Genomic DNA, 14,802 nt, shown 5'->3' on the forward strand with positions numbered 1-14,802 from the left:
ATGGCTCAGGATTATGAGCGGTGACGACGAAGTATGGGATTCTATAAGCGAAGCACGACGAATATAAACCCTGGTGAGCAATCGACACATTCCGTTCCAACACATGCTCCTGGCGGACTATATCACTACCGGCCCTTGCTGAAGCACTGACTTGCAAAACGCCCTTGACAAGACAGATCATGGGGCAATCTAGACATAACCGACAACGTCTTGTGCTGCCTACGCCACCTTGCAACGTAGACAGGGCTTCGCTACCCATGGCCATTAGTTCCGTTAGAATGTATGCTGCACCATTTTGCTCTGTGGCCAATCCTTAGATGTTTCATTAGAATACTGAAACTTGGTGGCTACATTTTGCACGAAAGCTCACTGGAACATCCACGTACGCAATAGACTATCCACATATTGATGAGAGAAAGGTCTTGGACGGGGTCAGGCTGAATTTAAAGGCTGCCTGTGAGTATATCATCCTTCACCAGCCTGCTTAAATGCAGACTGGAGCTCCTGGAAAGCATCATTCCTTTGAGGGAAAGACTGTAAGCAGAGGCTCAACATGAAAAGTGAATACTTTCATTTGCAGACAAGCTTTAAAACTATTATCCATAGAGCCAAAAAGTAAAGATCATTTACAGTCCATACGATTATGTGACAACGTAAAAATCCATGGAAAAAGGAGGAAGGAAGGGGAGGCGTAGGCTTCGCAGCAGTGGAGAATATAATGTAATAATTGTTCTTCTATAACGCGCTTAATACCAGAGATTGGTTTCTAAGCACCGAACCTGTGTTGTGCTGCGTTGTCTTGCTTCCAAGACAAACGAGTTGCCCCTGAGCTATCCCTTCTCACGATCACGCCCACATCAGGAGCCAGCTTCCATCCTCTCTTCCCTTTCACTGTCTCTGCCTCTTGAATAAAAGTTGCTCATAATGCACTGTACTTTTTACTGACATGGTGGTTTTTTGTAAAAAATTAAAATATATTACAATAAAAAAAATATATAATTTTTTAAATGCTCCATCGTCTGGTGTGGCGGTTCACATTCTGCAGAAATTTCCAACTAGGCCTTGCCACATCTTTTGCGGGCAAGGGGCATTTTTCAATGGGAGTACCTGTGGTTTGAATTCCCAGAGGGTGGCGAATTTGGCACGGCCCCATGACCGTGTAAATCCCTAGGTGATAAGGATACATGTCTATACTCCATAGTCATGCGTCTTTGTCTGGTGTTGTTCCAGGTACCCACAGCTCACCCTCTTAAGATTTTCAATATGAAACGGGCCTGCAATGAATAATTGCTGTCCTTATATCCTGTCCTCCCACCACAAAACGCTGTAGCAGCAGGTGGTATTATTATCACAATTAGTGGGGCTCAATGTATCGTGTGTGAAAGGATTAAAGGCAGAGTCAGCCCTGCTAGGGGATTCGAACTTGCAAAGTGTAGACACGGCCCATTGTGAAAGACTAACACTTAACATGCGCGCTATGCACTCAGATTTAAAGTGCTTTGTGAAATCCGATCTATTCACGCAGATGGCCCTTTTTGGCTTACGACTAGGGTCCATTGCCTCAGGCGCAAGCAATGAGTTACCATTTCCGTGAGACATAAGGGCTTGGATAATTTGATTTCTTCTTTTTAAACCCAATCGATCATTGTTTCCTTTCAGGGGCGGGACTCTGCTCATGTAGGACGCTGAACCAAGCGTGGATGGATTCTGATTGGTCAGGGGATTCTCTTCGAACAAGGCCGGGAATACAGTGCTGGCTTCCAGCACACCGCCGAAGAGGCAGATTCATCAGCGGTCAAAGGTCCTACCGTGTTTTCTATCCAAAGCAAAATGGCCTCTCTGTGTATCTTGCTGTCTTGTTTTAAACTGCTAAAATTAGAAGTATGTCAAATGATGAGCTCTCAAATGTGGGATTGAAGGAAATAGGCTACGTTTAACGGGTAACAGGTTTGGGAGAACCGCTGCCTTCCTGATCCAACCCCTTCCCTTTGGAGACCGGATCTGATTTTCAGCTGCGGAGTTCGCCATGTCGTTTCTCATTGGGGGCTGAGATGTATATTATTCGCAGGCTTGACGGGTCTTTTGCATGAAAGGTGTACAGATCGCTGCCCTTACCACATCCGGTGAGTACTGGGCAGAAAATCTTTCTTTCTAAAGGATCTAACCAGGAGAAACGGTGTCCCACTTCTTCATATAAGCATGCAAGCATGGCGCTATGTTGATGGTTTATTGAACTACTTTCTCGCTTACAAGACAATAAAATGTATACATAGAGGAATTCAAGGTGGTTTGTCTAACTACAAAACGCTTTCTTGTGCTTTTTACTGCTGCTGCTGGCAATTCTAAATCTAAATAGGCACATGCAGCGCTAAAACACACTAGTACTTATTTTGAAAAAAAAGGAAAAATTCTTGACTAACTAAAGAAGGTAATTCTGCAGTGTGTTTCTAACTATACTGTTTTAGATAACACTAATGCTTTAGATTAGAATGGCAATAGGCAGTGGTTTAGATTTATTTGAAACCTTCCACCCATCACTTTTGTGCTTACAGTTTGTCTCACTATGTGAGAGAGAGGATGCCCAGACGTGGGTCCCTTGCTCGCAGCGCCATAGGGAACCAAGCTGCGCCTCACTGAGGCGGCCCAACAAGGCCGAAACATGTAGGGTTGCTTGTGTTTCTATGCAGAGGGGACCTGGCCTAGCAGTTCGGGCTGGGCTGCTCCCATTGGTGGCAGTACCTGACTGATTTGCATATGGCTGGACCCCTTTTGCAATGGCACAGACGGGCTAAAAAACGGCGGTGTGGAAGGTTGCCCAGAGCAATGCCAGTGGTTTAGATTAATTCAAAACCTTCCACCCATCACTTTTTTGGTTTTAGGCAGGAGTTCACAGTATATTTTGTAAGAGAATACATTGAAGAGTGATTTGTGATTGGTGTCTAAATGTATGAATAAAAAATGCTTATAAATAAAAACATTAATTAGCTGTATCTATTTCTAACCAACTGCATGATACTATTTGCCTGTATGTTACTATAAAGTCTTCCCTCCAATCAGCAAAGTTTGTTTGCACTGAATGAATCACTTGGTCACTGTCCTGCCTACAAGAGGCAACATATTGTTCTGCGGTGACCAGAAAGGAAGAGACTACCCAGGTTCTCAATGCATACTGGTGCATAAGTGTAAATATTGGCATGCCCACACGTAGATGGAATTATGAACGTTAGCCTGCGTCGCATCTAGATAGGACTTTGATTGAAGGATAGCATGTCCGCGCCTGGATGAAACTTGAATGTTAACATGTGCCACACTTAGAACTGTGAACACCAGCCTGCACCGCATCTGGATAGGACTGTGAAGGCTTAAAAATGCCACACTTAGACAAAACTGTGAATGTTAGCATGCTAAAAGTCTGGTAACCCACTAACCAATATAACCTCAAACTCTGCATACTTATCTCACCCAAAACCTCACACAACCATCTCTCGCACTTCAAGCTGCACGCACTTCACAACACTGCAACAACACATAAACCGGAGCAACAGCACACATGGACTGACACCGATCCAATACCTGCACCAAAGCTCAGGACCCGGTGTATACCAAGTTGAAGCTGTCAACAGAACACCACTCCTCTCACTATCCTACTCCCTCTTCACCTTACTAACCCATCCCACCTTATCGTTTGCAGACCTGCCAGAGCGCCTGGGGACCAATTCCGTTGGTGACGGTGCGCGGTACAAATACCTTTAACATTTAACATAAGCCTTGGTGTGTGGCACAGGAGACACATTCAGACCTGCTGATATACTGGTCACTGAACTGCACCACATACCAGGAAACCAGAGGACTAAAAGCACATTCTTTGCTCGTCCCCCACCACTGGCAAGCCACATAAGGGTCTGCAACCTTTGGCTCTCCATATGCATTGGACTATAACTCCCATCTGCCCTAGTAAGAACAGGCACCAACTGGAGAGGCAAAGATTGTAGACCCCTGGGTAAAATAGATACTTTCAAGATTACACAAAGTAGTCTGCCAATTGGAACACCCTCAATAATAATTCGACCTTTTTCACATTTAAAATCCAGGACAGGACCGATTGTTCTTCTGTCACAGACTGATGAAGCACTGCCTTCACTGCTCAGTTGGTCGCACCTAGTGGTGGAATTTGCAGATCTGGACTTGCAGCATGCCAGGCACCATTGAAGATGTTAACCGATGACTGCCATTGCGTGTCATTTAGTAAGAGAAAGAGTGATCTTGCTTTTATGTAACTGGAAATGCATACATAGACTGTCTGACTGTGTGCTTTCTTCCAATCGGGCTGATCATAAGAACAAAAAAATCCCATGTTCTCTCTCTCTCTCTCTCTCTCTCTCTCTCTCTCTCTCTAGATATATAAATATATATGTTGAAAAACCTCTGTACCGCGGTACGTTGTGCAGATTGCACTCCAGAGAGCAGCTGAGGATAAGGTATTCCCACAGCACGAAGAAGAGTCACCACAAAAGTCCAGGCAACATAATTTTCTTTATTTATAAATGTGCCTTGGAAAAGAGAAAACAGTAGAAAAACGACGTGTTTCGCGGTTCACACACCGCTTGGTCACGTGGGGAGTATGTATATATATATATATATATACACATTGGATTCTAGTGGACACTGGAGATACAAGGATAAGCTTTGGTCATTGGAAAATAACTCTCACAGCATTAGTGATCTTGCATTCGGACTTGAGCTCGAGGGAGGTGGGAACGAGGAAGGAGAAACATGGAGACCACTGGAGATACAAGGATAAGCTTTGGTCATTGGAAAATAACTCTCACAGCATTAGTGATCTTGCATTCGGACTTGAGCTCGAGGGAGGTGGGAACGAGGAAGGAGAAACATGGAGACCACTACACGTCTACAAAAGTCTGATGAGATATGTACACTGGTTACATTGGCCAAGTGCCTCAACCACAGCAAACTCACTCTTGTGGCTGTGTACTGTATTTTAGAGGTCAAAACCTACTGGAGACCACACCTCAAATCTTGACCACAGTTAGCAATGTTCTTTTCCCTCATGCGAGGGGGTCATATCTTGTTTTGAGGTTTTGTAAGATGTCAAATTGTAGTACACCCCTTGGAAGCATGAGGGAGAGGTAGAGGGGAGATACAGAAAGGTGGGGGGGGATTCATATCTGATCCCAAGCATTCGTGGGACATTCCCAGGAAGAAGAAGCCGTTTAAGCTTGGCTAAAAAGAGTGGGGCTAGATAAAACTCATGTGAAGAGGGACAATAAGTGCTCGCGACTAGAACGAGTAGTGACAATATTACGTTAAGAGCCGTGGAAAATAGGTGCCTGTCTCACCCTAGGGCAGTAATTCGGAAACTTGTTTATGCTAACGTTAGGGGCACCAACCGAATGCCTGATCCTCATATATTTTCTCAAAAGCAGCGCCCCTCTTCCCTTTCAAAAGTGCCTCACACCCCCTGCCCGGACATCCTCTGGGCCAGCCACGCAGCTCGAAGACCACGACCCTAGAGGTAGAGGTCTAGAGGGATGGCCGGCCCAGGGGAGCAGTGGTAGGGGAAGTGGAGTTCAAGCACCTAGAGTGGGCTGCGCAATTAACTTTATTGTTCCACCAACTGAACGTGCACTTTCAGTGGCAAATGGGAAGGGGACACAAAACGCTAAAGCAGCTTTTTATTTCCTATAAGAAAAAAAAATCTGAAACAGGTCCTCAAGCGTAGAAACAGTCAACTCAGTGCTCAAGGATTAATCTTTAAAAGAATTCAGAGCTAAATGACTCTCCAGATTAAAATGGAGTTAACTCCTGTGTTTGCACTCGGCCGCACACCAGCAAGTTATGAAGGGCAAAGTCTAAGTGCCACATGGGCGCTTACCGGGCCGAAGATTCAGATGGTTACTTTCAATCAGACTCGCTCTCTTTATTAAAGTTTTTTTTAAAATAACATTTTAGATTCTTTAGAAACAGACTACAGAGCAGACAAATCTTTTTAAACCTTTGAAATGGAAGAGCAGCTTTGGAGGTATGGCAGTCTCGCTTTAAGGTTTTATTGCTAACACTCAAGGTTATCCCCGCTCCGGCAATCATTCCAATGTCAAAGTAGATCACCGACTGCAAGCAGTGTCCCATGGAGCAAGTTACGAGCGGGAAAACCCCGACCCAGTCAAAGAAACCCTCCAGAAGGATCTGTCATTTTGTAACAACAAAAAATAAAAAGCTTTGGGGGTGGGAGGGTTGGAGCTTCAGTGGTAGGTTCATCATATAAATCCATGTCACCGGGAGACATGCGATCCAGTCCTGGGCTTTCCTTTAACTGTATTTTGGTACTTGAAGCTCAACTGGTACCATGGATGAGCAAGGCTGCAAATCCGTCTGCTACTTCAATCACCAATCCTACATCCGGGATACCAAAGGTCTTGGAGTAATAGGGGGGACAAATCTAAAATTGAGCACTCGGAAGCAGTTGCAAAGCCCCCTGACCACATTGAAGCAAACTCCCCCAAGAAATATTTGGCACAGGACCGGAAACGCAATCTCCCGGTGACGTGGAGCTACATTGTGACCGCAATCAAATGTCCTATTTCAACGTACAGTTATTTCACCTCTTTGTCAAGTTGCAGTATTCAGTTGCTGTTTCTGGATGTTTTAAAAACAAATGAAATGCCACTAATTCTGAAGCCCGGAGAAACTTGCCAAGAAACTCCAAGAGCGCAACTGGTGACTGGAGCGATCTTTTACTTAACAAGGCGAGAAGAAGCTGTGCCAATTTTACTTTTAGAATGAGCTCAATATATGCAAATCACGCTAGTAAGCTTTGTTGGACCAGAAAATATATGCACGGTGGAGATAGAGATAAAGGAAAGCCGTCTGATCCGAGCGTCTTTTGATTGAAAAGTAAACTATGCAGGTAATTGCTTGCCACACAACAAGATATACTTTCATTTTACAACATCCAATGGACATGTTCACGTCGTCGACATGTTTGTTCTCAATGGATCTACAAAATAAATAATTTGTCATCATTCACTTCATTCCCATCATGCACAAACTTGACCTTTAAATGGTTTAGGGAGCCTCTAAAAACACATTGACCTCATTGACATTTCCCTTTCCTATCCAGTCTTTTTTACCAAACCATTTTCAACGCAGTGTTATTTTACCGCGTTTTTTTCATCTCATTCTTGATACAAAATGCAGAAGGCGGGTTGATTGGACAAAGCAATATGGAGTGGGCTTGGGACAAAGGGGGCCCTCCCTCGGATTTTGCGGCAAAAAAGTCAGTTAAAAAAAAAATCTTCCATAACAAATTACGTGGGAAAAACACATACAGCCGTCACTTTTCCAGGTTCCCAAAGTATCCAATGACACAGAACAAAAAATACCCAATTCTTTTCAACACGTCAGTGCTGCTTTGTCATGGCCCAGCCCCAGAATTATTTTCCACTAGTGACCACTGTTCCAAAACTGCTGCAACAGGTAACTTTGAGGAGGGTGGAAAAGGGCCACCAAGACTAGTGAGCATAACACACCTGACTGCTCTCTGCAGGTACACCACTCTCCGGGGCTACATTTTAGGTAAAGGGGATTTCAAATAAACAAACCTTTCATTCTTAGGTAGGCCATTTTACTGAGGACCTCTACACCGTGGGGGACAGTCCACCTGGACACCTCCACTGTGAAAGTGCAAAGGACCTCTCTTTGCAGTCTAGGGTGTACCCATCTGAAACAGGGAGCCGGTTGGAACTCAGCCATGATCATTCCAAACAGGACAAGCCATGCATGCACTCAGGGGTGGACTGGGGACCAAAAGAGGCCTTGGAAATTATTTTCAAAACTGCACCCATATCACACATTTTCAGCAAGCCCCAACCCCTTTCCTGAGAAACGCTGAAAATAAAATAGGTTACCACACAAAAGAGGCTACCGGGAAATCACCAGAGTTCCCTATTAACCAGTCCACCCCTGCATGCACTTTATTCCACACCAGAAACTATCCATGTGAAAAAAGAGAAAATATAGCGAAGCATGGGCCCTGCCACCGCCTCCGCCCTACCCCCCATCACCTTAGATGGAGTTGTGAGACAGATCCTGAGAACGTTGTGCTGCTGAAGGTTCTGATAGGGGCCCTCGATAGATGATGAACAAACAGGCCACAATGCCACCTGTGAGACACCTCTATGCTTGCCTCACTCAGCGGAGCAGGCACACATTGTGCAGGGCTCGAAATTAAGATTTGATGCGCAGGAGCTAAAACCAGCCCCTGGGTGTCGGGCATCAACCAGTAGGCAGGAGCTAGAGCAGGGAAACTAAGTGTGAGTACACAGCGTGCTACTATGCTAACTCCCACATGAGATGCACAGTTTTACTTTTTGGCTATTATGCACGTCCCATTATGTTTAAATGTGTCCTAGATGTGTCCCAATTCTTCTTTATTGATAGTCTCAATCGCTCAAAGTTAATGCCACATATGCATGTTTGTAAGGCACCCCTTGGCATGGGGAGCCAAAAGTAGCTTCTGGTAGCAATTGGTTTCAAACTAACCAGTCTCTCCGAGGGTAGAAGCAGGAGCTAAATGACTCCCAGCACCCGACAGTTCTGAACCCTACAGAGGTATAATATTTTCCTCAGAATGGCACTGCACGGTAAATGGCTGAGCAAGCGTGCAAACTCAAATGTCTGTGCCCACATCCCTGTGCTCACATCACTAAGCTTGCCCTTCTGCCCTCCTGCTCACTATCTCGGAGTTAACTGCTGGGTGCAGGAGGGCTGGAAGAGCTGCTGGATAGGACTGTCGGACACAGGACACCTCAAGGAGGGACACACCGGGGCAAAAAAGGCATCTCCCTTGAGAAGCAACAAGGTGCCTTCAGGAAACACACAGGCTGAACCAGTCAGCCAATCTCTGCAGCAGTAGGCTACAAAGGCATGTGAAGTAAAGAGTGACATGCGGATCTCGCCAGCAAGAGAAAAGACGAGCAACACTGTAATGTTCAAGACCCATAGAATGTACTTGTCTTTGCCCCCATATCATATAAACCTCGAGGAACTCTGTTGTGGAGGCTGCTGCTGACCCAGGTAGGATCCCATTCTATGCATGTACCGTCCTTGCTGTGAAGAACTTCCTTACATTTACTCCAGATCTTCCTCTCCACGAGGCTCCCTGATAATGCATCTCCAATTCATTTGCTCACCGCCTGCATTTTTCTCAGGAATATGTCTATATCGGGGTGGTGCAATCTTTAGCACTCCAGGTGCTTTAACTATAGCCGTCCGGACTGAAACACCTGACATACCACAACACCTCTATCACTAGCACGCAGCGACAACCACCCGAATGGGACTTGATATAGCTGACCCACATAAACTCTTTAAACAATAGCATTCTATCTCTAACCCTCAACAGCGCCCACCCATGTGTTTGACCTCTCTATGGGCTGCTTAGTCAAGCCTTGCCAGCCACCTAGGTCCTAGAACGGCAACATGCACACATGCATCTCCTAAACTACCCCCCCTAGAACTCTCTAACAACATCGACTACGGTCACCAAAGGCGTTCAACCAAGGAAAAGCGCATTGAAGCCACACAAGTGGGGAAAGAGCGCTATATAAATAACAAAATACAATACAATACAGCTCTAATCAGACCTAGACAGCCGAGTCAAGGGTGAGGCATCATGGCGTTGCAGTCTGAGACTTCTGGAGAGTGACAGTTGGCAGACCTCTTGTCTATAAAACCGTAGGAATCAGGGGGCGTGTAGGGCCGGTAACAGCCCATCAGCCTGAGCCTGGACAGGCCTGAGCGAAGAAAAGGCCTTGACGAGGGCTCAGGGCTGTAACTGGCCTTGTACGCCCTCAAAAAGGGGTCAATAGCTATTTGCACCCAGGGGCTCTGTCCGGGTGGGTATCTTTTTTTTTTACGGGATACAGCATACACGCGTATTGCAAAGGCCCAATCTCCCATGGAAAAAATAAAAAAAAACAAGAGCTGGTTAGCGGGTGGTTGCCAAGGTGCAGAGACATCTAAGCAAAAAAATTGCAGCACCACGGGACGGGCCTCGGGTGACTTGGAAAATGTGGGTTGTATACTGTCAGTCCTCGCCCGACTTTCCATCCACCTGATTGGTTGAGCGCCCTCCCCCGTGTGCAAATATAATATCAGGTTGTTATAAAGCCCCTCATGCTAGATTGCTCCCACTTCAGAGCTCTGCAATGCTAACTATTCTTATTATTGGCCAATATAACAGGTCAGAATGAACAACTTGCATCGATGTAGGGCTGATTCAGCCGGGCCACAATCTGAAATTGCAAAGTGGAGGCTTGGCTCATGCCAATTAACTTGTAATATATCCACCAGGGTTACAAGGTCTCCCCTACCTTCCTCCTCCTCCTCCAGACCATACATATCCAAGACCATGCAATAATATCATAATGGAACTAAGGGTCTCTATTTAGAATGTCATAGTTATACCATAACTAGCCAAAATCACCTTAATTCCCCAATTGTGACAACGCAACTGACTGCTTCTATGATACTCTAATAGTGATGTCACTCAACACCTGGAAAAGCTCCCACAGTCACTAACCAAAAAAAAACACCTCTACATCTGGCTAGCTTTGAGGCACATGTCAGCCACCAAAAAAGGAAAATAATCATACTGGTGCTGGCATTATGTAGAGTAACATACTCCCCCCATCAAGTAGATTTGTAATAGATATTTTAAGTCGCCTTGTTGTTTAGGTGCCTGCATTTATAGGCCACTGTTTCCATAAAGCAATGACTCTTTTAAGGTGGCATCAAAATATCAGAATGTACAGTTGAGGTGTGGGGGTTACTACTCTGTATTTTTTCCCCTATGAAATATACGACCTCATAAATTGGACACAATAGTTCACGTGGCAGCCTAACAAAATATGTATGGTTGGGTAACAAAGAATTAATTTTTTTCTTTGGGTTAAAGTTCCACCTTAACAGCCCAAACTTCTCGCCTGGATCTGCACATCTCCTTACATTTTTGCCATGGGATATATTGAACGTCTTACCGGCTTAGGCATCTTGGCGTTTTTCCCGGGTCTCCTTTCCCTTCTGTTAAAAAATGAGTTCTGTGTGGCTCGTGGAGGTACGAATCCTTGTTATGGAGTGCCCTGTTTTAGTAAAAAGAACAAGCAAAATCCAGATAAGAAATCGATTTAACAATGGGCATGCTATATAAGTAGCAACATCCAGATAAGAAATCAATCCAACAATGAGAATTCTCTATAAGTAGCAAAACCCAGGTAAGAGATCACTCCAACATTGGGCATGCTCTCTAAGTAGCAAAATCCAGGTAAGAAATCAATTTAACAATGGGCATGCTTTATAAGTAGCAAAATCCAGGTAAGAAATCAATCCAACAATGGCCATTCTCTATAAGTAGCAAAACCCACGTAAGCAATCAATCCAACATCGGGCATGCTCTATAAGTAGCAAAATCCAGCTAAGAAATCAATCTAACAATGGGTGTGCTCTATAAGTAACAAAATCCAGGTAAGGAATCTGTCTAACAATGGACATGCTCTATAAGTGCAACAAGAGAGGAGAAATGAAAGCGCTGCTCAAGGAACACCAGCGGAATGTTGGTCGAACATAGCTGTGCTGGACTTTTTTTGGTCCTCCATAATAATAATAAGAATCGAACATGGATATTGCATCGATAGTCCAGACCACTTGAAGAGCCATATGAGCACCGCTATATGGTTACTGCAATGGGATCTGTGACATTTGAGATTAGATATCTGATGCGATCTTTTTATATCAATATAACGTTTTCATTAGACAGCTATTAATTGACTCACAAGAGATGATCACAGCACGGACATGATACCGCATCCCCTTAGGACTATATTGGCAGACCCTTTATGAGATAGTACAAAAACTTGAATCACCTGCCTTATTAGCCTTGAAAAAGACCTGTGTGGGTTGAAACACGTGTAGGTAGTTTTTCTTTGTCTCATATTAAAGCAACTTGGACAAAGGATATTGAAACTGTCACTATGATGATTCAAATCTTTGAAACATGTGACGTCCTCATGGAGATATAAGGAAGCAACATGTTGGGTGTACTTAATCTCCACTATATCAGAGAGTCTGCACGCTAGGCATATAGGATTCTGTTGCTTTTTCTGCAACTTTTGTGGTGAGATCAGGGCATCACCACACACTACTTGTGTGAACGCATCAGAGTTTGAGCTGTATCTACATTTGGACTCTTGACGCAGTTTGAGAATAGCAACGTAGTTCCAAAACTCAAAATCAAGGAACGTCTCAACACTCAGTAGGCCGGGGTGGATTTCATGGTACATTTCTGCTCAAATGAAAAATGCCAGCAGTCCACTCTCCCATGATGGCTGGTGGTGAGATCACCACCTTAAAAATAGCCTCACAATTTCCCACAGACAAAACATGCTGCCCCACGGCTGATCTGATCATTGTTGCTTTTTGCTCTGAGGTCAGCACAGGGAGACAGACTGCTGGCGTAACCACGTGCTGCTATTTTAGTGCTTTAGGCATGGAAGCGGTGGGACCGTGCATAAGGGCGCTCAGTTTTCTCTTTAAGTGGTGCTTTGTGTTGTGCTTTTTCAGCTGTACACTTTCAAGAAAAGAATGTGCCAAAAGGGTGAGAGCCCCTGTGCTGAGAACATAAAAGGCTAAATAATATCTTCCAATGGGGGGTGTGGGGTCCCTCTGTGGGGTGCAAGGGCCTATTTACCTCTCTGTACCACACTAAAGTAGCACTATCGATTTGCATATCATTCTGGTTCCACTCACATGGACAGGCCTGCATTCAAATACTGTGCAATTCTCCTCTGAACAGGAGTACCAACAACAACCATAGATACGTGTTTCTATCACATTGGGCTTCATCAGGGTGTTACAGCTGTGGTGCAGTATCTCTCCAGGGACTGAGACCAAGGAGTCCATGTATGGATTGCCCTCGATTGGGGTGAAAGCTCGTGTTTGAACAGTTGCCAAAAGTGTGAGTGCCTCTTTGGGCTCTTTCTCTCTCAGAATAGGGGCTCTCACACCAGTAGCAAAAGCTTCAAGAAAATAAAACGATCAGTAAATAATTATTATAATAAAGGAGGTCTGAGCAAGCTCAGGCAAAAGGGATAGTGACTTAAAGTAGCAACCCAAGACTACACCGGCATACATCATGCAACCACGTCTGAACTTTAAAGTATTGAACTAAGAGTTAATGAAATCAATTACGATGTTCCATTGCTCACTTAATCCCTAAACCATTCACAAATACCAGTGAATCAATTAAATGTCTTCCAAATGTCTGACATTATTCATAAAACCATGCATTTGCACACCGACTGAATCCTACACAAATGATCTACACACAATGTTTCGGGTTACTATCCCTTCTTCAGGGATAAAGTGTTCAATATGACAACGAGAAGGCTTTTCTCACTACTCTTTGGAAAAACCACTCAAAAATAATGAGCCTTTAAAAAAAATAGCAAGAACCATTAGGCGCAGTGGGCGTGGGACTGCAGTCCTCGGAAACGGAACATGAAACTAAGAACGGCCACTTATTTAAAACATTGTGAACCCCCAATGTAGCAATGAAATTGAGTCATGCTACGTGAATACAGAGCCACCCTTTTCCCATCCCTGGATGGCCTACTCCTGGAGCCACATGCTTGACATGCATTTGTCAATGATAGTCCCATTTTAGGTGGACACTTTTTGCAGTATTTTGAGGCCGACAAGAGTCCCCTGGAGATCGCTGAGTGTCAACTTGAGGAGGGTTTCAGGCTGCTCAACAACTGCCAAGTGGCCACCTTTCTGATTAAGTGTCACCTTCAGGCTGTCCTGGCTTTTCATGCCCATATTTATAATACGAAAATGAAACTACACATCCCAGAATACTTAGCGCTTTTGGCTGACAGGTAGGGACTGGCAGAAGGAGTGGTAAACAACATGGGCCTCATTTGGCAGGAATATGAAGGATTGAAATTGTTTGGAACTGGGCAGAGGAAAAGATTAAATGCTGGCATACACAATGTACAATTCAAAAATAGGGAGTGTCATTTGAAAGTCTGTGGAAACTGGCAGTCTGCTTGCGAAACAGCTCCGTGGAGAGGGCTGGATCCCAGCAGCAGGCATGAGCAAGACATTCCAGTCTTAGAAGGAGCTGCCTCGCCCTGTGGCATAAAGCCCAAAAGCGACTCGGAAAAAGGAGGTAATTTGGCCCTCCACACCCACAAGACCGAGCAGACTTCAGCCCTACCTTCCAGGAGGGCAAAGAGGCGGGGCGGCGAAGGTACTTGGCCCGGGAGGCTAGCTCAGGGGCAACTTGGAAGCAAGACAACGCATTGCAACACAAGTTCAAATCCCGACTGGTCCCCCGGTATTACGCGCGTTGTAAAAGAACAATTATAATAATGTAATTACTCATTACTGCAAGGGAAGGAGCCCGCACTGCGGGTAACGATGCCCCACTGCTCATAACGTGCCATGGAAGCAGCGTCGCGGCGTAGATATGGGCACAGGAGTACCAGTCACAATAGTAAGATGCGTTAACAATGGCAAAGCTGTGATCAACGTACTGGCAAACACAAATCCAGAGGTCCATATAAGTAAATATGTCCATTTATTTGCAAATGCAAGATGCCAGTTCTGACGAGTGATTTTAAGTGCGTCTCGGACGCAGTAGAGCTGTATTTGTCTGACAAGAATGACCTGCTGCAGTTTGCAGCATAACAAGAGGCGTGGAAAGTACCAAATAAACCCAGCCAT

At 44.8% G+C, this 14,802-nt stretch overlaps 1 protein-coding gene across 1 annotated transcript in view; it reads right to left on the minus strand.

Annotated features, from left to right (window-relative positions):
• Positions 1 to 14,802, minus strand: part of EZR (ezrin) — a 188,679-nt gene that overhangs the window by 171,064 nt on the left and 2,813 nt on the right. Inside the window, exon 2 of the mRNA XM_069607887.1 lies at positions 11,058 to 11,159. Coding sequence (XP_069463988.1) covers positions 11,058 to 11,069 — 12 coding nt within the window. The 5' untranslated portion in view covers positions 11,070 to 11,159. The remainder of the gene's footprint in view (positions 1 to 11,057; positions 11,160 to 14,802) is intronic.

The sequence above is a fragment of the Ambystoma mexicanum genome, chromosome 4q (assembly GCF_040938575.1).
Source record: "Ambystoma mexicanum isolate Mex_15411 chromosome 4q, UKY_AmexF1_1, whole genome shotgun sequence".
Lineage (NCBI taxonomy): Eukaryota > Metazoa > Chordata > Amphibia > Caudata > Ambystomatidae > Ambystoma > Ambystoma mexicanum.